Source organism: Gadus chalcogrammus, chromosome 5 (assembly GCF_026213295.1).
Source record: "Gadus chalcogrammus isolate NIFS_2021 chromosome 5, NIFS_Gcha_1.0, whole genome shotgun sequence".
In the NCBI taxonomy this organism is placed as follows: Eukaryota; Metazoa; Chordata; class Actinopteri; order Gadiformes; family Gadidae; genus Gadus; species Gadus chalcogrammus.
Window position 1 is genome coordinate 15,572,211 of NC_079416.1, and position 24,667 is coordinate 15,596,877.

The window sequence follows — 24,667 nt, forward strand, 5'->3', positions numbered from 1 at the left end:
CTCACTCTCCCCCCCCCTGCCCCCTCTTTCTCATTCTCACCCCCACTATTGCTCCTGTTTTGACCCTCTTTCTATTCATTTCCCTTTTTCCATTTCTGTCAATGTCGATGTCTTTGGTTTCTTTCTTTTTTCGTTTTCATGCCGATATCGGACTCATAAATAAATAAACCCTTTTCTGGTGCGTTGGTTAAAATAGAATTTCAATTTAAGTCAGGACTTGCAAATCCTTTGACCCTGCAGGTCTGTGGAACTCATTCAGAGTGAAAAAAAGCCTCAAGATCACTGAGCACTGTTAGGAACATTACCCAGGTAGATTTTATTCTTTCTTCGTCTTCTGGCTGTTTTCATTTTGCTCAATTCTTAAAAAAAAGGCAACTGCTTAGAATGTAAGTCTTTTGTTCTTCTGAACGCACGCAATTACAACAACAGAGAGCAGTGTGCTGCCTGTGTGTGCCCTCTGTCTGTGGACAGAGTGATTGGGTTTGTTGAGTTGGCAGGCCTTAACATCAAAACATCCATGACTCGCATGAAATAGAAACAAATCAATTATTAAAATAACACCAGAAGGCATTCTCTCTCTCGCTTTCTTTTTTTCTCTCTCTCTCTCTCTCTCTCTCTCTCTCTCTCTCTCTCTCTCTCTCTCTCTCTCTCTCTCTCTCTCTCTCTCTCTCTCTCTCTCTCTCTCTCTCTCTCTCTCTCTCTCTCTCTCTCTCTCTCTCTCTCTCTCTCTCTCTCTCTCTCTCTCTCTCTAGGCCGATGATAATAACGATTATTTTTAGAACTGTTTAACAGTCCTAACCAAGTAAATATCACACGCCATTTTCCAAGATGAAAACTCAAAAACAGTAATCTCCATAAAAACACTTACGTACAAACTGACTTCACATTAGGGCTGGCTTAATTGTTCAGCTTAGATATTTATGGAACTAATGTTCTAGCCAATTGCTATTTTGGTTACTGTCATATATTGCCACTCCACTCCATTTTCTCAAGATTTGTAGCCGCGACGAACGTGGTTGTTATGTAGCACTGTGTACTACATAATATAAATAGTTTTTCTATATAGTCCTGTTCACATTCAAAAAAGACATGTATGAGATGGTGTGCTGATTTGATACAGCAACCTGTGCATAATATTGATAAGAAAGGCTTCAGAGTTTGAAGGTGTTGAGAGGTGTAGGTAAGATTTAAGAGCTATCATTTAATGGTTATTTTCTAGAAATGTGAGAATATATTTTGACTGAGTCCGCCTCTGTATGAGATCATTTTGATTTTTAGACCGCTCGCAGCTTATTTCATACCAATCAGGGCATGTCTTATGGGAATTCAGGGAATCCAGCTTGCCTGTGAATCACAGGTGCATGAAATGCAACAGTTCTCAATGTTGGAAAAACAAGGGAGGTTTCAAAGTCTTGCCCTCTTCTGCTTTCTCTCACTCAATAACTCTCAAATCGTAACTGCAGCAGCTGTAAATCAAGTGTGTCTGTATACACACTTGATTTACAGTTTCTAACAGTTGTGCACAGCAGCATTAGCCTTGCGTCTACCTGAAATATAGCCAACACAATCCATAGCTCCCTGAAACAAGCACACACTCACATACTGCGTAAGGGATTTCTAATGCAAAAATGAATGCATTAATTAACACATCTTCTACGTGTTGCCTATAGCTTCACTTGTTGTTTTCCTCACATATACGTTTGGGGTTGAAGATGAACCTAATGATTATCTGGCTCCCCATTCACAACTTCTCTGTGCAGCCCCTGCTTTTGTTTTGTGATTTGTTTCCTTCTTAAAATGGTTGGTACGATTTCTGAATTATAAAGAGAGAAATAATGGAAAAGAGCGTAAGGGAGAAGGATGTTGAAAATGGACAACCCAAATAGTGCACCCTTCATATCTGCTCCCTCCTTCCCTTTGTTTCTCCGCCATGTCAAGTCAAGTCCATTTTGTTTGTAGGGTCCTAAATCACAGTGACAGTCTCAAAGGGCTTAACAGGCCATATATTTATGACATCCCCTAACCATAGCCCCCCGATGTGCGGAAAAGATGATAATGGCCATCTAGATGTTAACGAAGTGTGCGCAAATGTGTTTGCAAAATGTATTTCACGAACCAATATGGGAAGAGATGTCCTTATTGGTTAAAAATTTGCCAGGAAAAGTCTAAAATTAAATCTCACAAAGGGTCAACTTTAAACAGAAATTCACACAGCACATTTCACCCACTAAAAGTTAACGGATTGCACAAATTATAGTTCTATAACTTTTATTTGAGTTTATTTTTTGTAAGTAAAGCTTTCGGTTTTAAAAGGAATACACGCAACAATGTGAATGTGCTGCAAAATAAGCAATACATTTACTTTTGGCGAAAACCGTGCCCTGTGCCTTGGAATGAGGACTCTAGCTGTCTGGCCCTGAACTCAGCCCTTCTGCTGTATCTGCTAACAAGGTAACCAGTGAAGAGCTGCTAGTAGAAGGCTTTGTCTGCCAGTACCAGCTGTGACATAAAATTAAGATTCTGCATGTTACTGTTGGGCAAGACCTCGAAGATACTTTTGATTGATTGAGTGAATGGAGAAAAATGTGTTACAGCTCAAAAACTAAAAATCTGTAAAATAGATTTCCAATGCTCTTCCTCCCAACTGCACGACAGCGAGATGTCGACAGCCCCAACATGCGAAGTCCCGGAGGGTTCAATTAGCTAACTCCCATCCATCATTTATCAGTTTATATGCTGAATTCAAATGAAGCCGCCTAATGTCACAGCAGCGACGTCGACAGATACACACTTAGCAACGCCGATGCCACTTGAGTAATAATAGGAGCCGTGCATTGGCCTTTAGAGACGGACGCTGGAGGGCCGAAATCTCATCAACTAAGACCACACTCAGACCAATGGTCACTTTACTTCGCCAACAGCAAAGAAAAGTGGTCGTTGGACAGAAAGACAGACGGAGATATCTCTCTCATTGTCTCTTCATCACTGCTCTCTGGCTCCGTCTTGACTGGCTAACCATTCGAGACCTGTTGATTTTGTTTTTTGGGAGGAATATAATTAGTACTGCTTCATGAATATCAAAGATGGGGGGAGTGATTCCAAACCAGCAGCTTGTCAAATCCCTCTTTAATTAAAACAGGCCACAGTGTAAAAGCATTGCCAGCAAAGTCCAGATATAGTAGCCACATTACCGATATCTTTATATCAATATTTCAAATCATGCTTGTTTACACGGACACAGTATTTAAGCATATTGTTGGAAAATTTTGAAAATGTTGGAATCAATCAAATTCATATACTGTCGAACCTCAGTTATGATTTAGTGTAGAGAGTCTTTTTCGGGGGAATATGCATAAAATCGAGTCCAATGGTGAGCCTGAGGATAAACAGGCAGTAAGATATGCAGTCCTATAGTTCTTGTGAATTTCTAAGCCGCAGTAAGTTGTTTTTCCAACAATGATCACTTCCTCAGCAACACAGGCTCCATGATCTTCTGGGACCAATTAGGTTGAAGGAATGATGGGGCCCGCCTTTTGAACCATGGAGGGGACAACTCCCTTTTCCGCTCTTTCAAGAGAAGCAGGAAGCTCAAACAGTGGTATGCTCCCTGGCCTACCTCCTATCTGCCCTAAAAGCTGTTTAAAATCCTTAATATGTGTTAAAACATCATCAAAAATAAAAAAATCCTTTGTCCATTGATTTTTCTAGCTCCTAGCTTCCAGTTTGTTTCGTTTCTTGTTGCAAAAAGTAGTGTATCATTATCGCAGCCTCTAATAATACATGTATGGGTATAAATGTCTGCACTGCTTATTCTACAGTTTGAAAGAGGCGACCTAGTAAGCAACCTAACTCAAAACTCGTTTTTTTTTATTTTTCTGTTAGTTAACTAGGCTGCTGCAGTTCTGGCCCCAAAAACTGTTTTTCAACCGACTTCTTTTACTATATTAGCAGCAGAATGTATTATGTTGTGTTCAGAGGCGTCGTCAGCCCCTTTTTACTGGGGCACGTGCCCCAGTAAAAGTCTCCAGTGCCCCAGTAAAATTCCATTGATCATTATTAAATTAATCTGCAGAAGCGCCGCACTCGCTATGGAATCGACAGGATTCATCAAGTACATCTCCTGCTGCCTCGGGAGTCTTCAGTCGAGCCTGCCTCTTACCAGCCAATCAAAAAACGAAAGGGGCTACATAAAAGCCAATCAGAAAATAGCCCTATTGTATCTGGGTAAGATTTAACGCAACAACCAATGAAAAAAATCAGTTATTTACGGATTCGTCCACGTGACTCTTCTGAATGTTTCAGTGGTAAAGTGTGTAAAGTATGACCAAGTGTTTCTTTCTGTTCAATAGTCTAGATAGAACTTTATCAATCCCCTGTAGGAGAAATTTGTTAATAAAACAATAATGGTAAAAAAAATAAGGAATCTCCCACTTCCGGCTTCCATGAAAGAGAACCATACTAATTCACACAATAGCGTTGATGCAAATCTAGCATTAAAGGTTAATTTAAGGAAGTTCTCTCCAGTCACGCTGAAACTAGTTTGCTAGTAGTAGCGCTTTAATTTGCAGTGTAAGAGAATTCTGAGAAATCTGAATGCTGACAAAATTCTCAGAATTCTGACACTGCAATTTATTTGCACGCTACGACTAGTGAACTACTTTAAAAAAAACTCGACACTGCGACCAGGCGACAAATGACTGGTGAGAAGCTTCTTAAATTAACCTTTAATGCTAGATTTGCAGCACTTTAATTCCCGTCAACTTTGTTTTCTAACACCAGCATTTCCACAACTATGCTCATGTTCGTGACTGCTATAGGCCTACAAAACCATTTATAGTGCATCTATTTTTCTGCTGGGTAATGCAGCTTTAATTTGGGCTCTGATTCTGAATAAATGCCGCTGCTGAACTGTGTGAATAAATAAAGGGAACTGAAATCTAAAGAAGACACGTGGTTTTGATGTAGGCCTACCGTGAATTCCAGCTGAAAGTGGAACATTGCTGCCATCAGGGGAAATTAATGTAACCTAGGCATATTGTAAGTAGCTTTCAATTCCTTGTTTTTTTGTTGATCATGTTTCGTTGGAAACCACGGGAGCTGGAAACAGCCCAGAGTAAGTCATCTCCTTTTTTAACGTTACAACAAATTCACAACTTGTTTGACACAAACAATGACAACTTGATTGCTGTTAAAGAATGTTGCCCACATAATTAGCACCAGTTTTTCAATACTGAGCGTCTGTAGCCTGTAGTTTTATAGCACACACACACACACACACACACACACACACACACACACACACACACACACACACACACACACACACACACACACACACACACACACCATGCGTGCACGCACACACGCGGAAAATGAATAATGAATGAAAAATTGTCTGTCTTCAAAACTTGAGGAAGTTTTAGTGGACAAAAACTTCCTTAACACAAAAAAGGAAATTATGGATATACAGGGTGTTTTTAACATATATGGATCCAACAATGTTACCAACACTGACACAGATAATTCAGATCATTGCACTCACAATTCCTGTAAACAGTTGTAGTTGTGAGCGATCTTTCAGTGTGTCGAGAAGGCTCCACACCTGGCTTAGGTCAACCATGGGGCAAGGAAGGCTTCACCAACTTTCTCTTTTGTCCATTGAAAAGGAGCAACTATGCAAAGTGAGTCAAAGCCACGTTATTGACCGCTTTGCCACCATGAAGGCGCGGCGATACAGCTTAATAGTGAAAAAATAATCATTAAAAAAGGCTCTATGCAGTAGTGTATGGCCTTATTTAGTTTAATTTAAGAGCTTTGATGGTTCTATAACATTTTCCAGGTTGATTGGTGGCAATGAGCCACCTCACCTTAAGTCAGAAATTCTATTAGTTTTAAACCTTGTTTCTTGCCTTTTTAGTACATGTCGTTCTGGCAAAATTATGCTGTTTCCACACAGCTTCTAAATAAATATAGATGTGTAGACTTCTCCTGATAAAGAGGTGAAGGTCATAAAGAGACTTTTTGTTTATTTGTCAGTTACCTTATTTGTAAATCTTTGAGATGTGTATGTGTTTAAATAAATATAATTGTACGGTACTCATGAATCCATCTTTGCGTCTTTACCTTCACCAGTGCTTTAATATAGCCTACAATATGACAGTGACAATGATTTTGAAGCTTGTACATACCCTTCTGTATCCATCTATTTCATATTGTGCACACGTAAAAAAAAAAATGTTGGCAGTTGGGGGCCTTTGCCCCAGTAAAACTCTAGGTCTAGCAACGCCCCTGGTTGTGTTGCTATTTACACTTTGTGTAGGCCTTCATACCGCATAAACAACATGAGGAACTAAAGAATTGTCCACGGTTGAGTTTAAGCTGCATGTTAAATGCTCCAAAAATATTGGATTTTAGCTGTTTAATCACGCAATACCAGAATATAGTAATTTTAACATGTGATATGCTAAAATATAGCTTTAAACATGTAACCGATTTGTGCTAAAGTAACATCTTTAGACAGGGTGTATTTTTCTGCTGATCCATGTGTCACAGATGTCTAAGTAAACGCTACTTTGGCTCTCAGTGGATGTTGCGTCGCTCACAGACAAGCCCAGTTATCTTTCCGCCATGCTTTGCGGACAAAGTGACTTGACATTTCTAGTGAACACACATGCGGGAAAATGTTTATATTCAGGAGTAGGTCATTTTTTGAGTATTTGCATGATTGAGGAAATCTAGTCGCATTAACTCATTCATAACTACTCACCCGAAAATATGAACAATTTATCCCACATCAAATCAAATCTATTGAACACAGAGTGACCAATTATATCCAGCTGAACTTGTCAAATGGCGTCAGACTAATCCCTAACAATGGGCTGCATGGAGAGAACGTTATTTTCTTTGAGGGAAAACAATTGTGGGAAGAACATGACTTAAAGGTTGAGTATGGAATTCTCTTTTTGGGCCATTTTTGCAAAATTACTTGAAATCCTTATCATAACCCACTTACAGCCACTGAGTTAGAAGTACTGACATGAAAATTAAACAAGTCAATCATCTTTGAAACGGGCAGGGCTCGAAAAACTCCAGCCAATGATTTCCAGACCCACCGAGTGGCAATGGACAGTAAGTATGTCAATCAAACGGTCGTACTGCACTCCCCCTCCTCCGCGCGACCCCTTCGTGCACGTACTCAAAGCTTGTGACCCAGAGCAAGCTTCTCAATGTAGATTGAGATGAGGTCTGGCGTTAGCCAGGCTAGCACAGAACAGGGCTGAGGTCTATCAGCCAATCGCTGTCCTTGGTACTGGACCTTATTCCTCTGTCTGTCAAGATTCACAACAATAATCTGCTGCACCATATGGATCATTAACTTGCATCTGTTTCTCACTCTGGCACAGATACTTTGTCCTGAGCGTCTCCCTTGCCTTGCAATATCATAATGGAGTCTGTCAATAGCTCATCTCATATCATCATTTTATGATTATCCCTGAATGTCCTTTCCACTATTAATAAATTGTTCTCTTATTTAATCATGATGAATTCATCCCCCCTATAACAAGTGCATCACATAACACACAATATAAATAAACAGAGGCATAATGTCATTTCATATAATATTGTGTGTCAGTGAGAGAATCAAATCCCTCCTTCCGCCTTCTTGTAAAGCTGACTGCCTCAGTTCTTGACCCCCTGCTTTATTATAATTTGTGCGTCTTCAAATATTGTTTTAAATGATGTATGAAAGTTTTCCAGATTTTCTTTCAATACAATAGTTTCTATGTTTTCCTTGATTGACATGCATGTTAATTTATTAATGATAATGCACACACACACACACACACTCAATTACAGACACAGACACAGACACAGAGAGAGAGAGAGAGAGAGAGAGAGAGAGAGAGAGAGAGAGAGAGAGAGAGAGCGGGGGGGGGGGGGGGGGGGTGGATAGCTAGTAGTCACAAATCAGATTTAAGATTCATATCTGAAGTCAGGTAGCAGAGCTCCAATGTGTTTACCAGGGTGTTACAATCTTTTTGCTTCATAATAGTTTTGCCCAATCATGACGCTGGAGGAGGGGATCAGGGTTTTCGACAGACACGGAAAGCTTCATCCTCTCCTGTAAATTATGTTTTCTTTGGTAGAACAACTCTGTAACACAACAGGGAACAAGCGGTAGCTCCTCCCATTGCAGTTCTGGTGTCTGGCCCACACTCCGTTCTGCTACAACACAGTAGGACTGCTGGATTCGATGGCTAGATTATTGTGGTACCTTTTCCGTATTTTCAGTTGTTTTAGTTGAAGCGCTACACTTAAATCTATAATAGGAACACATTCAGTGACATATTTTGTCATAATTCCTCATCTGAATCCAAAGTAAACATCTAATTAGCTGTTGGGCTTGTTTGTCAGGATGTTAGCCATTTCATTAAATAATCAAACACAGTGTAAACAACAACGTTTGTACTTGCTTACCAATTAAATAGAGCCAGGGAAAATGCTAATAGAGGACGGTGGATTTTTTCCCCTTATAGTCAATCCTTTTGAAAATGTCAGAACAACTCTCCCTATTTAAATTGTTACGTGTATAATGATATAATTAATATTTTAATGTGTACAATGTTTGAGTAGTAAAACACAGATCACACAATGTTGTTTCTGAGTGTTGATGATACAGTGAGTCTGCAATAGACAATAGACCAAATTTGGGTTAACGTTTTTGTACTATAATTATCAACTTATAAGTATCAATCCTTCTATAGACTACCAATCCCAGAATGCATTGCTCAAGTGCATAAACCAGCTTGATGTTCCTGAACTTCTAGGTAACTTTAGAGGAACCATATGAGTTTAAACTATAAAGTTACCGTTTATTTTACCATTTGCATGTGTCAAAAGGTCCCCATCCCTCCCAGTAATTATTAATTATTATTTTTTAATTATTAAAGTGTTATATTGTGGTGTAATTATCTCAACTTTTCCATTTGGCACAATTTTGGCATTTAGAGGACAGAACTTTTCATTTCCTGGCAATCAAGTGCTGAATTAATTCAATCATTAGCATATGCACATGATATATCCTTTGTTTGTTGTCATTTTTGAGCAATCTCTGGCACAAGAACTTCCTTCAAGATTACTGAAGTTCCCATTTATCATATCAGCTGATTACCTTTGCCTAGGCCAACGTGAAGTCAGAGCATGAGAATATGGATCTATTTGGGAAATGTAAACACTATGAAATAAAAAAAGTTATACCGGAAAAGGGATATTCCACATGGTTGCGGCCCACGAACGGCAACTTGGGATATCTTTTTCAAATTTTAATGCCCAAAAACTGATGTCCCAAAACTTCAGCACTATACAGGAAACAAGTTCAGACACTAATGTACTTATTTTTGCAGTTTCCTAGGATTATATCCCAAACTGAGATCCTCAAAGAAACCAAAACAACAGCCATATAAATCAGCGGGTTTAAGAATGATTGATTCAAAATGTCATGCACAGCTGAAATGTTTTGGCTCTCTGTCTTCCTTGAACTATATGATAGTCTAAGCCAGTACTAAGAGATAATCTATTTATTTATTTTTAAATAAAAAACAACTTCACAATGTACCCTTGAGTACTCATCCCTCACCAGAGAAAAGTGAACGTGCAAGGAGATTAGCATTCCCCCATCCATATGTTAAAACAAAATTTTTAATTCACAATTCGTTATAGGCTTTCAGCATCAAAACCCAGGTGTCAGAAATATATAATCAAATTCAATTAATGTTTTCCCTTAAATGTAAAGGGAAATCTCTATTGGCTGTTTATTGTCAAAGTAGATTGTTGGCATGCATATTGGTGCTGTGTGCATTTCTTGGAAGGCAACAATTATGCCATCAAAGCAGCAGGAAAGTTTGACAGCAGCGTAGAATAATAGAGGAGAAAGAGGAAAACTTTCATTATTGAACTCCGCCTAGCAGCATTTGGGTTCAGACGGAAGGTGTTTCATGCCGACGTTTGAACAGAACTTTGCTGGACTGGTCAGGTTGAATATTATCCATCCACTCCCTCATAGCAATTAAAAATAATTGCTGCAGCGACCGCTACCTTTTTAAATCTACCTATAAACTAGGGGTGGAAAGTCTTAGGCCACTTCTATGAATCTCCAAGTGCTCATTACAACTATTGGATACATGGATTTCTTGAAGGCAAAAAAAAAAAAGGTAGGCATATTTAGTATGCCCGTCTACCGTGCATCTTCTAGGACCTTGCTTGAATTCAGCGGCTCTAGTCAAGCTCTCCCATTTGCACTGGACCTCATGACACTTGGTTGGTCTCTGTGGACTTTGCATTTTCTTTCCAAATGTTTTGCTAGTATTTTGCCAACCGGCACAAAGACAGACGTACAGGTCAGGCTCATGGGAGGTCTTAAAGTGACCCTTTGATGTGGTCTGCTGCTCTTTTTGACCTTGGACTGTACCCATTCGTCCCATCACCCAGCTGCCTCACACACACAGTCAGTTGGCTCAAGCTTTCAAGTGAAGCAGATAAATATGATGGATGAACTTCCTTTTAAATCTCTGCACCCATTCCAACATTCCAACAATATAATAAGGATGTATGGCTTATCCATTATGAGATAATCTTTTACCACAATACCACACACACACACACACACACACACACACACACACACACACACACACACACACACACACACACACACACACACACACACACACACACACACACACACACACACACAAATACCCCCATAGATATAAACCATGCTGTTTCAGTGTGGGACAAATCAGAATACATTTATTCGACATATTTGCGGATGCCTGTGTGTTTGTGTGTGCGCACATGCGTGATTTTATGTGTGCCTAATTACAGTCACTTAAAATTCAATAAAAAAGTACTGGGCTGATTCAAAGTAGGAGTAAGAAAAAAACGTGAATTTGGTTACATCGTTGTAATTATCCTTCCCTACTTTATTCTCCACAAACGAAGTTTCAGAAGGCTGTTCCACTCCAATTAGTTTAAAATTAATTGATTTGCAGTGTTTGTCATAACAAGTGATGGGCTGTTTCTATTTACATGCTAAGGTGACGGTAATTTAAGGAAATCATGTTGAAGAGGAAAGGAGAGGGGTGAGGGCACGAGAGAAGGGTAGCGTGGTTGGGTCTGGGGGGGGGGGGTCTGTCATCGTCACCTGACGGGGAGCTGAGAGTATAATATGTTGAGTGAGGAGGGAAACTGCAATATTAAAAAGGTAATCTAAGTTTTCAGCTTTCAATATCCGGGGGTCTGTAATGTTAGTGGTCATCAACGTAGTCTCTGGCACATGCACAAACACGCCCACACACACACACACACACACACACACACACACACACACCCTTGCCTAACTGTCATAGCTCATCAGTGCTTAAATTGGCAGTAAATGTTTGTGTGTGCGCTCACAAATGTGTAGTTGTACAATATATGTGTGTGTGTCTTTGTGTTGATGTGTCAGTGTGTGTCTTTTGTGTTTACCTTCATATGTTTGCGTCTGAGTGTGTGTCTTTTTGTGTAAGCGTGTGTGAGCAGGAAAAACCAATTTCACACCTCAGGGCTCTCCAAGCTGAAACACAAAATGGCTGCCGCTCATGAACCATCAAAGATGACTGAGACCAAAAGATTACTATAACACACACACAAACACACACTGACACTCACACCAACACACTCATACGCACACTCATGCACATACACACACACAGAACATGGAGAGTTACTGAGACGGACATACATTCATACGCTGTCCTGTCTGTCATAATTTTCAAGGTATAAAGCCACAAAAGATTACCAAGGATCGGCCATACTCTGTCTACCTTTCTCTATCCTACACTCACACACACACTCTCACTTCCACATATGCACACATACAAACAAAGAGATGAAGATTGCTTGGATATGGAACGATGGTTCTTATTAGAAACTGAAATAAAAGTTAAATAGAATTTTGTAACTTTTTAATGGAAACTGTAAGTGAAAAAAAGCTTCACTGCAATGCACAATTTACAATTCAAAAATGCACACACATAATACGACTGAAGTCAGAAATGAGAAAAGATATATATATATATACATATATATATATATACATATATGTATATAGAGAGAGCGAGAGAGAGAGAGAGAGAGAGAGAGAGAGAGAGAGAAAGAGAGAGACACGCAGAGAAACAGAGACAGAGAGAGAGAGAGACACAGAGACAGAGACACAGAGAGAGAGAGAGAGAGGGAGAGACAGAGACAGAGAGGAGAGAGAGAGAGGGAGCTTTGGCTCATTGGACATACCATAATGTCATTATGTCAATCCCTCCTGTGGTCATGGCAACATTCTCATCTCAATGCCTTGAGGTGTGTACGGTGGTGCTTTGCCTGTTACACTTGAACTTGAGACTGTGATTGGACGACACGCCCCATTAACTACGAGAAGCTGATGTTTGCTATCAAAAAGGCACGCAAAAAAACACACAGACACACAGACACAGACACACACACACACTCACACACACACACACACAGTGACACACATTCGGTCCCAGGCCTACTCAGGGCAAATATGAAGCCATAAGGAGAACCTAGGACAGCACTATTGAAATGAGCCCCTCTGTGGTCAAATGTGTTATTTCTGCCATACAGATATAACTAGATTGACCGAAAAATGTTTCATACTGTGTGTAACAACTAAGAAATGTACAAACCAAAATTGGTAAATGTTTCTAAATTTAGGAACATTCACTGTTTATTTAGTCGATTTTCAGAAAAGGCTTTTAGAAGTCACTGATCATTAGCTCCGTCCATGTTCTTTTAGTTAGCTACAAGTATTTAAACATGTTACTCATGGTAATAATATTGTACAATGTATGTCCACTTACCATTAACATATTACAGATATTAATCTGTATTGGAAGGATATAAGTGTTTAGGTTGGCTGTGTTCTAGAAAATCCTTCATCAGTTCATCCAGGTCGCATAGTCCGCTATGTGCGGACTATGCAGTTGCATAGTTTTATATTACATTTTTTTTGTTTCAAATAACTTGATTGAAATAACATTTATGACTGCCCTCCCCAAACGATTAACTCTGAAAATATATAGATATTATTACTGAAGCGCTGCAATAGATTTGGAAGGGGCGTCTTGTGAGAAAATCAACTTCAACATTAATCATCGAACCGTAATATAAATATAAATAAATAAATACATATATATATATATATACACACACATACACACACTATTGGTTTGTTATGTGTTTTTATCTTATCCGTCTTTTTATGGATGCTAGCCGTGGTGGCTGGCCAATAGAGATCGCTAGGGCGCAGCTGTCTCTTTGATTTTTCTTATTTTCTTCTTAAAATATATATTTTTTTTAACAAACAATCATTATTTATTTCAAGTATGTGTGTTTAAAGTGCACAATAAGATGTTAAATATAAAATACCAATCATGAGGGAGAACTAGCGACCATGTTTACCCCGTCCTGCTGATGATCTCTTGTGGGCCGATAGATACACTGCCCAGCCAGGGCAGCAGCGTAGCCAATTGCTGACACAAGATGTGCACATAGCATCATTAATTTTTGCCAATCAGCGTTCTTGAAACAGATGCCTAAAGGGCAATTAATCTGTTACACCTGGCATTATTAAGATTGACAATGATGAACGCGGGGCACTCAAGAGACAGAATTTCAGCCTCCCCCATAATTCAATAACATCTCTTCAAAATCCATTTTCGAAGGAAAACTATGGTGAAGTTACAAATCAAAGAACTGCCATTCAAATCAGACGGCATGCGAAAAAGGTGAAACATATATGTGAGGCTACTCCTGTCATTTATACAACCGAAGGCCTTGGCTTGCCCACCAATGTCGACCTTTTGATAAATGTGTATATTTGTACATTCAAGTGATTTTGTGTAAGGGTTGCTCCACACATTGTGGTGCTATTAGTTTGCGAGTAGTTGAACCCCTCTCTCAGATCAGTTCAAAATAAACAGCTGCCAAGACAGAGATCCAAATATCCACAAACACTGCGGCACTGGTTTCCCTCATCGTGACGTCAAATGCCTCCGAAAATTAAATTACGGTATTAACTAAATTATGGAAAGTTGTACTTTAATGCCGATTCTGTAAATGCTATTCGTCTTCAGGAGTTTCTCTTTGTAGGGGGCTACAAAGAGCACCCCCAATGGCTCTCTCATTTGAATTTGAGAGAAGGGGTCTTAAGCATTTTTCCGGATCATACTTATTTTCTTCTTAAAGTGCACCAGAGTAATGCATTGAAATATTAAATGCCTGCCCCTTGACTTGGCTTGGATTTCCCCCACCCCCCTCCCGGCATATTGTCCCAAAATAGGACCCACAAAAAAACCCATCCATGTCAAGTTTTTAAACCTTTAAGGTTTGATGTTTTCGGATAAACAACGGATAAAGGGGTCGTCCCCCCCACCACCCACCATTCCCGTTCTCGGTTGGGCTGGTGCGTCGTGCGCTGCGGCAAGACTGGTTATTAGCCCAGTTTAGCCCCGTCCTCCAGGAACATGCTGAGAAAAACAGCAGAGACAAAGAGAGTTCCCACCCTCCATGTGTTATTCCCACTCCCTGTGCAGCCACTGTGTTTCTGTTTGGTCGTGGAATGCCTCACGAGCACGCAACATGTGCCAATCTAGGGGGGGAAGTTCACTGCAGCAAATGTTCTCAGGAGAGACGTTCAAAATGGAATGTCACTGCTGAAAAAGGAAACACATTACGTGACGCAAGTTTTCTGCTCCTCTTGGCAGAGGTTTGATTCCCATATACGTCATTCCGCACCTCTCCCTCTCTCGTCATTTCATGCCTCACCTTCCTTTGGCTGTCTCAGGTATCATTTAAATTTCTCTGCAGCATCCCTGACAAAGGGGTCTGTCTTGTCATATCCATCCTCAAAAAGATCACAGATCAAACACAACCAATGGAGTCATAAACTCACAAACCTGACAACCGTGACAGGTCATTTGTTTTTGTTGTGATTTGAAACTGGGTCAATGGAAGCCGTGTTTCAGCAGATCCCTGTCAAACATCTAACAGAAATCCAAACGAATATCAAATAAAGCATCAGACAGCTCTTTTGTCCAAGATATTATAGATCTTTATCAATAGTTAACTTCATACTCACAAGTTGATGCTTTGTGTGCTTGTGTGTGTGTCTGCCCCTGTTTTTGTGCACGCGCGTGGGTGCCTGCGTGTGTGTGTCTGTATGTGTGTGTCCCACCCTCTGTGTGTGTGTGTGTGTGTGTGTGTGTGTGTGTGTGTGTGTGTGTGCATGTGTTGTCCTCTATTTGTGTGCGTGTATGTGTGTGTGTGTCCATGTGTGCCATAAGTGTATTCTTAAGAGTGCCTTCACATTTATGTGGAGGTGTGTCATTTAGACGAAACACAGCAAAGCACTCAGGGATCTCAGTCTCCGAGCACAAAGCTGCCACCGTGCATCGCCCCTCACAATGCCGATGTTATGTCTGACTGATGCATGTGATCTCCACACGAGTGTGTGGGTGTGAGTGCATCCGATTGCCATTGGGAGCTCCGAAAGCAAACACCCAACCATCATCCTACGAAGCCCGCCTGCACAGCGGCAATCTGGGTACACTTCACGTAATGACAAAATAAACAGAACATTTCAGAAAGCAGGGGATGGCTGCTGTTGTGTGTATGTGTGTGTGTTTGTGTGTGTCCAGCTATCTTCAAATGTGTTTCATAAAACATTGTTATTGCAATAATTTTATTTTTACACTTTATCTACTACCGTTTGTGTTGTTTTTTGTTATTTACATTTGAGAGGCGTTACGGATGAGCTTTGACAAATTATAATAGGTCAGTGTTATTTTGTACTATTTTAAAAAGGGGTAATATGATGACACATCCAGGTGTAGAGAGATTATATCTCAACACTGGCCTGGGAACGCCTCGGGATCCCCCCGTCAGAGCTGGTCAATGTGGCCCGGGAAAGGGAAGTCTGGGGCCCCCTGCTTGAGCTGCTCCCCCCGCGACCCGACCCCGGATAAGCGGATGACGATGAGGATGAGGATCCAGGTGTACATGAAAGAAGATTGACCTCAACAGAGCTATGATGAGTCAACACTGCTGCAAGTAACTCTGAGATGAAACAGAACAATGAGGGAACAGAGAATATGTGTGTGTGTGTGCGCGCGTGTGCGAGTGTGTATGTTTGTTTGTGTGAAAAAACCACCCCATTAACAGAAGACAGGGTCTTATGGGTTTACTTATTCATACCAAGAGAAATCTTTAATTTAACTTATTAACAGCATCAATACAATGAAAGAGGTAGTTGGCATGAGCCCATAAAAGATACTTATCCATTTAGATGTACTTGAATATATCCTCTAGCAACACTGAATATCCAGCCAGAATTGAAGCTGAATGATAATGTACAAGCCGAAAGCTTCCAGTACCTGTATTTCGAAGGCCAGTGAATGAATAAACGGGGCCCATAACAAATGGAGACTGAATTTGATAGTCATGAATAAAGGTATCCATGATGGTTGAGCTTACCCCGTTTTGGGTAATAATTATTGTAGGGAAAAGGGATCAAAGATAAGAGCAACAATTCTCACAATGGAACTGGATAACTGGAGCTTGTTAAGGTTCAGAACAAAATGATGAGGCAAGACAGACAGAGCGTTTTTGGTCTCTAGTATTAGAACATCTCCAGTAGGTCAAGCCATCTTCAAGATTCAACATCATCGAATTGTTGCGGTCTCACTCAGTCAATCAGCGTCTATTGTTGACTGACCCCAGGAACCATGATGGGACTGTAGAAATGGTGTTAGAACTCATCTCGTAAAAACAGTCTAGTTTTAACGTGATCATTCTATATAAAAAATAACAGTCCCCTATGAGTGGGCTTGGAATAAAAATCCTATGCAGGATTTAGAGTGTGTGTGTGTGCGCGTGTGCGTTCGAGTGCGTGTGTGTGTGTGTCCAATAATATGCTAATTCCACATTAGCATCAAATGCAATGCTTTAAAACCTAGAGCGGCTTGGCATGGCATCTTTCTCACAATCTAGACTAAACGTGTAAAAAGAAAAAAGCGCATTTGAGTGATAGTTTCCCTGTGTTATTCTCCTGAAGATAGGTCTTTCCTTGGTCCTGTTTCATTCGAGGGAGATAGTTTCCCTGTGTTTTTCTCCTGAAGATAGGTCTTTCCTTGGTCCTGTTGCCTCCCCATCTATGCCTCACTGGCTTCCCCTGTCTACAACACCTCTGGTATTTGTTCACAGTATACAACTGCTGGCATGTCAATATCTAGGGGATTTGACTAAATCAATATCGCTGCATCAATGCCACATAGTCTGTGTGTGTGTGTGTGTGTGTGTGTGTGTGTGTGTGTGTGTGTGTGTGTGTGTGTGTGTGTGTGTGTGTGTGTGTGTGTGTGTGTGTGTGTGTGTGTGTGTGTCACACACACACATATACAGTATATGCTAAAAATAACATTATGGGGTTCCCTTGAAGAGGTATCAGATAAACCCCATACAGCAAGTGGCCATATCACATTAACATTCTATCCCAGCATCCTAATATTTGGCACTAGAATTAGCCTAATTCCCACTAGGACTGTATATCTGAAAGTATAATACAACTCACAAATTTAATTTATACTTGACTTGGAGATACAGTTGCCTTCAAGGCAGAATAAATTACAATTTCTCAAAGTAGTGATAATAAAAAGCCTTAACAGGGTGGTATCAACGAAGGCCCTGTCAGTGTAAAACATAGTTGAAAGACTACCCCTGCGGTCTTCTGACTTTGTATCAACCTCTTCAAAGTCCAAGTCATGATGTCCAGGAGCTCGCTCAGTTCATTGAAGACTAATGAAGTATTTCATATCAGTCAGGACAAGAGCAAATGTATTTCTAATAATCTCAAATGTGAATTTAAATGTTAAAAAACATGCATGCGAAAGTCTTATAATATATTTAGATTTATCGATTATGGTTGGGTTTTATTTTATTTTTTAGATCCCAGATAAAACATTCTGACGAACAACTGCTTTAATTGTAGATGAGACAGAGCAGCAAATGAAGACCACAGGGCCGGCTAAAAGAAGCTGTTTGAATTAGTCTGCTCTCCAACTGCAATTTCCATGGCTTTTATCATGGGCAGCACAATGCATCATGGGAGGCATGCTACAATAATGAGCACTCTTTGTGTACAAAACCAGACCTAATGGCGAGCTAATTATATCGCTTGCAGAGAAAAATCATTTTAAGGGAGATGCAAGTTCCCCTTTCGTTTTTTTCATGTATTTACATATAGATGCCATATATTTACATATTTTGTCATGGATAATAACATTGTCAGACCTTGCTCTATCTAGCTCTGTCTCCTGGATATTGATGTGTAACAATTAAGGTTGACAAGTTGGCACGCTATGTAAGCTAGTGCTCACCATCACAATACCTATATATGCATTGGCTCAATCTGTGCTTTTTACGGAATACAGTGTTTGTCCATTTCCCCCCCAACATAACACTTCTAATCTGACCAAAATGTAAACAGAACCTTTTGTTTACCAACGGCAGATACAGTTCTGTTTCTCCTTACGCAACAAGTACAAGGATTGCATCCCGTTACCTCCATCAATACAAATATTGCAACTGTAAGCAAGATAACATGATAAACAAGTATAGATTGTGCGTTTAAGGCCCACTTGTGCAGTCCGGAGTGGTAGTCTACCGTCGTGGGGGTATAGAAGCTACCGCTGTTTTTTTTTAAGTTTCATCATTGATGGGATCAAGCATTCTGTATGTTACTCCCTTTGGGTAGTAGTGGGCTGAATCAATGTGATAACAGTTCACATTGCCACAGCCTGTGGATATACTGAGTCTGTTTAACCTGGTGGTCCTTTTTTTTATGATATCCCAGTGAATCGACAGCCATGCAACCAGGGAAAGAACATTGTGTGCTGTTTGCACATTAGATAGAAAAGATGGATTGATCACAGTTGTTCCCGTAACCCTCTGGATGGCTTCCCTGTCTTGGGAAGCAATTGTGCAGAGGTTCGCACACACATGGGGTGAGGACCACCAAGTTTGGGTAGCTGGATATGAACGGCCATGGGAGATTTCTGACTTATTAGCTATAGATATGTGATGGCAACTAACAGGAAGATCAGGTCTGGAAGGTCTTGTAAAAGCTTTTTGTGTGTCCACAAACAGACCGTGCTTATGATTTGTCCCCACTTGCAAACTACTGCTAGTGATGTGACGCTAGCAGGGTTAACGCAATGTGTGTGTGGAAGCAGACACAAGTATTTAAAAAAGAAATGGGGTCACGTTGGAGACGACTGTCCTACGGGGACCCGATAAATGTTTAGAACCCACTGTGTCGACTGTCACCCCTATTTCCTATGAGACGACGTGCTTGTGCACTGGAATGCGTTCAGCAATTTGTTGTTATAAAGCTGCAGGGTTGAAGTGCTAAATAGCATGGTTTGAATGTTTTATATCCATAATAACTTGAACAGTGGTTGGCAGCCTACATATATCATGATGCGTTATAGTGAGGCTTTCTTTTATACTTTTTTTATTTCAAAAACTGTAAAATAGAATGAGAATCATTATAAATGTAACATAATAAATAAATGTTATAAAGGCATTTATTTGAATTTCAACTGATGAGTCACGTAACTGTGACTCATCTCAGACTACATTTTGGTGAGTTGTTCAGGCACTGACGACTCAGACCAAAGTTGTTGTGACTACAATCTATGTCGGCTTGACATCAGAAGTATTTAACAACTTCCAACAGGTACCTTGTACTTTCCCATGGGGTCATGGGTTACTGTGGTGGCTTCTGACAGCCCCTTAAAGGCGCTGTTGGTGAGAATTGAGAGCTATTATTGGAGTGTCATTTGTTAGAAATGGCACAGCCACCCGTCAGCCAGTAAGTGAAACGTACTGTGAGAATATTTAAGAGTATTTCGAGTTCACTGATTGGATAAGGGAATCCATCTTGCCTGTCAATCACAGGTGCAACATTTCTCAATGGCATAGATACAGGCAGGTGGGAGGGAGCAGAGGAGGAGGGGACTCTTATTTTGTGGTTCTTTAGTTTCAAAATAATTTCTCTTCTGCTGTTTTCTTCTGTCGCTCTGTTTCAGGGCAGACCACAAGGTTATTATATCTGCTGCATATTTCGAGCTGCGCTTTCGCATGTATTTACTAACCCTTGCCCTGGATTTAATGCTTTCTGGACAATAAAACTAAAGGTGATGGCTAAAGTAGCAGACTTGTGGATGAGGATGTTTGTTGCATTATTACTGCTAGAAGCTCACAAGTAGTAAATGGGTCTGCCTGTCACAAAGTCCAGAATTCAGTCGCTGAGCTCAGCTCCCGAACAGGTAGTCTCAGAAACTCTTTAACTCTTCACAGAGTACGACTTTATTCGCAGCACTCACAATCCATTGGATGGCAGAGACAGCAGTCTGAGCACCACAGATTTCTCAGTAAATCGCCTTAAGTAAAAATGTGGGCGGTTGAAACTCTGCGGGTGCACTGCCAGTTAGCGACCCAAAATCTCCTCAAAGACACAATTTTAGGGGCTTTGACACATCTATTTATCTCATGGCGCACACAAGACTATTTATTTATGGCCAGGTCATGAAATAAACTGTGAAGTAAAGGTGAAATAATGAAGAACATGTGGGAATAAATAAATGCACAGAAAATAGTACAGCTGGAATAAGACAATAAAAATGTGCATATCTTGTTTAAGTGTTTATTTCATGTTAAAATGTATTAATTATTGCATTCCATGTTTTTATTAATTATATATTTAATATTGGCACATTTGGCATTCCATAGTCGTATGGATGTATGACATGTGTGTGTGGCAGTTTCTGTCAATAGTTCATATATAGTGTACATATGTTTAGTTATTTTTATTCATATATAATATAAAACATATCGAAAACAGTGTATGTTTTAGGGCCCGACCGATTCATCGGCCAGCCGATTTAATCGGCCGATTATAGCCTTTTTGAAAATAATCAACATCTGCCAAAAAGACGCAGATAACAACCGATTATTATTTTTTTGTTATTGCGCTTAGTATTCTGCAGATTGCGCTCCTACTCACCTTGCTAACTAACAACTTTAGCTGGAGTAAAAAAGAGGAGATTGAATTTTACCGTACAACATGAAAGCACGCTCGCTCAGGCAGCTGCGCGCTCACCTCACCAATGTACACAAGACGCGTTGTTTGAGCATGTTGTGCCTGTTTTTCTTTAGGTCCCAGGCCATGTTAATTTGTTATACTGTAGACTCTAACGGTGAGACCATACTGCTCAGCACGCACGTGTTAGTCACTGCTCACGAGCGCAGCACATTGGGAGTTAGTTATTTATTTTACATTTTACATTACACTCATTTTTAATCGTAAATGTATTCTAAAACACTCAAAGGTTCTGCATTCAATTCACATATTCGTCAAAAGTGTTCAAAGTATATTTATGGTATCAAAAACTACGTTTTATAGGCTTTTTTTTGTTTTGTTTTTAATCGTATTCGTAATTTTTCTCTGAAAATAATCGGCATCGGCACTCAAAAATCAATATCGGTCGGGCCCTAGTATGTTGACAACATTGAAACAATACAAATATGATAGTAGCCAATATTATTATGGCATATTTCGTTTCTCACAGCAATTGATTGAGCTTAAACCTCACCATTGTTGGGTGTTTTAATCACACTTGTGCCTTATCATTTGAAAGTGGACCAGAATAAAACCATTTATAGAGGAAAATTCCCAGGATGGATTGCCCCATGGATGGGTCTATTTTATTCTTGAGAAACTATCAGTTTTTTAATGGATTAAATAGCTGCAGTACAAAAGTTAGATAGTGCAGGTTTGAACCCCTTCCCCATCTAATAATCTGTTTCAATCCAATCAACTTTTAGGTTCACAAAACGATTCATCATGGTACTATTATCATAAAAACTGCAATAATTGAACTATAAATCCTTATCTTTTTCTAGAAATAGGATTATTTCAGCAAGATGCGATCCCAGACAGGATGTTGTACCTGTCTATCCGTCAGTCCGACAGCAAGAGGCGAGGGTGTGTAGCAGGGCTCTCACTGATCCACCTGAGCAGAGAGGAGGAGGTAGTCACAATGGGAGGAGGAGGAGGAGGAGGAGGAGGAGGAGGAGGAGGAGGAGGAGGAGGAGGAAGAACAACAGAGGAGAATACACTACACGATGAAGTAGGACTTCATCCAGCGGTACTTGATCACATATTCCTCCACCCAAAAATATCTTGTGAGAAGAAGAGTTTCCTCCACCCGAGGTGGGTCGCTTGGTGGCCTTGGTTAGAAAAAGCTCCCCAAAAACACGTTACACAACACTGATAACACAGGTTGTGGATTATCATGAGGAACAGTTTCAAGAACACAAGAGTTTTTTTTGGCCATTTTTCTTTTTTTTTAAACACAATAAATATCCTTGTTAACCTAAACAAGGATATTTGGTATCTGAAATAGCTACTAAATCTAATCTTAATCCTTCAGTTATTTGCACATCCTGCCAACGTATACACTGTGTAGGCCTTTACAATACTAGGAGCAATTCAATACCAAGTCTTCGGTCTTTAAAAAGCTCTGAAAAACGCAAAATATTGAGCTGCCGCTTTTAAACTCGCACTTAGGAGGAGAGTGTGTGTGTGTGTGTACGTATAGAAGAGTTTGTGTGTGTGCATGCATGTGTTTGTATGTGATGGGAAGGTGTGTTTTTCCTCTTTGGATTGATTATTACACACAGAGTCAACCTCAGATATTTAAGACTGCCAGTGGCATTTTTTTATAAACAAAATATTTTTTCCCCATTTCCCTGTCTGCCTTATCTTCAGCCTCCTATGTACAGTATGTATATATCTTTAACTCTAGTCCTTCCTCGGGAGGGGAACCTCGCCCTCTGTCGTACCTCGCCCTCTTCTATGAAGTCTAACAATTGTCTGTCATCCACGGCCCATTACTCTCCTGGGAGTGTCAGCCGGCATTTAAGTATCCAAAGGGATTTGCTTTGGGATTTGTAGAAAACCAACCTTTTGTGAATCGAGAAGTCAATTTTTTAAAACAATTTCCCAAGATCCCATTACATGTTTCGCATCTTTTTTTTTTTTTTTTTAAACTAAAGCCAGATTGGACACGAATCTATATCCTCAGGCGTTTGAGAAACTCTAAGTAAATTGGCAACACACAGGCAACGCCGAGTGGTAAATCTACTGCGAGGCAGTACAAACATTGCGGTGGTGGCAGCGGCTGCTAAACGAGAAGGCCTGTAATACAAAGTGGTGTTGAAATAACAGAATGGAGTCGGCAACCCCGCTGATACAGAGACACGAGATCACTACAATGTCGTTCTCCTCCTCATCCGTTAGGATATTTCCACCGGCAGGGTCGACAGAGTGAGAGATGGAAGGGATGAGACTCTCCCGGATATGTCATTAGTGGTTGCAGTGAACCATTCAAAATAGCAACATCAATGATCTACAAACTAGATAATTGGGAGTAGTGTTGTGAATCTGTGTGTCACACTGAGCGGTCTTTTACGACAGTCTTTCAACCCGGAGGCCGGTCCTATTGATCTATATGCCTAATCTGGAATTGTATTACATGTTCAAATAATCCCGAACCTCATTATCAATCAGATCGAAATGGAACAGAAACATTCTACGTTATTAATCAAACGCATATATTAAAATTGTTGACACACACAGGCACACACAAACACATACATTAACCTGAACCATTCACTGCGAGCAATTCCTTATTTTTCCCGACACTTCAGCAAGGGTTTGATGCAGCAACTTCATGATAAGGCACGCAAACCAATTAAAATTGAAAATCAAATTAAACGACACACTCCGAGCCATTCATTTCCACACACACACACACACACACACACACACACACACACACACACACACACACACACACACACACACACACACACACACACACACACACACACACACACACACACACACACACACACACACACACACTCAAATTAAAAATCAATAAAACTGAACAAAATTAAATCTGAAATCAAATTGAAGTGATATCAGCTCTTCCAGTCAAAATAAATGCCTCGTTACCCATGAAGGATCAGCACACACACATACACACCCACACACAGACACAATCACTCCCATTAACACCCACTATTACCCTCAAACACATGCACACAGGCAGACATGCATGTGCACACACACCTACCCACCCAATACACCCACATCCACAGATTCAATCCACATGGTGTCTGCTTACAATTTCACCATTATTGTTGTGTGATTACCTTCCATTTGTATATGCAAAGAATAATTAATTTGGTTTCTATTTTTCTCCTTTTCTTTGTCTCTACCCGTCGACGTCACCAGGGAGTCAATAATGTGGTAATCAGTTCTCAAGTGACAATGGGAGAGACAAGGTGAGAGAGCGAGTGAGAGCGAGAGTAAGTGAGACAGAGAGAGAGACAGAGACAGAGAGAGAGCGAGAGCAAGAGGGAGAGAGAGAGAGGAGAGAGAGAGATAGAGAGGGAGAGCTAGAGAGAGAGAGAGAGAGAGAGAGAG

The 24,667-nt window shown here is 40.3% G+C and overlaps 1 protein-coding gene across 2 annotated transcripts in view; it reads right to left on the reverse strand.

The window, feature by feature from the left end:
- Positions 1–17,425: 17,425 nt before the first annotated feature.
- zgc:174356 (uncharacterized protein LOC100137120 homolog) overlaps positions 17,426–24,667 on the reverse strand; it is a 29,530-nt gene continuing 22,288 nt past the window's right edge. Inside the window, exon 10 of one of the 2 annotated variants that reach the window (XM_056590494.1) lies at positions 17,426–22,184. In XM_056590494.1, the coding sequence (XP_056446469.1) occupies positions 22,133–22,184 (52 nt within the window). In that variant the 3' untranslated portion in view covers positions 17,426–22,132. The remainder of the gene's footprint in view (positions 22,185–24,667) is intronic. The other variant, XM_056590493.1, reaches the window with a different exon arrangement.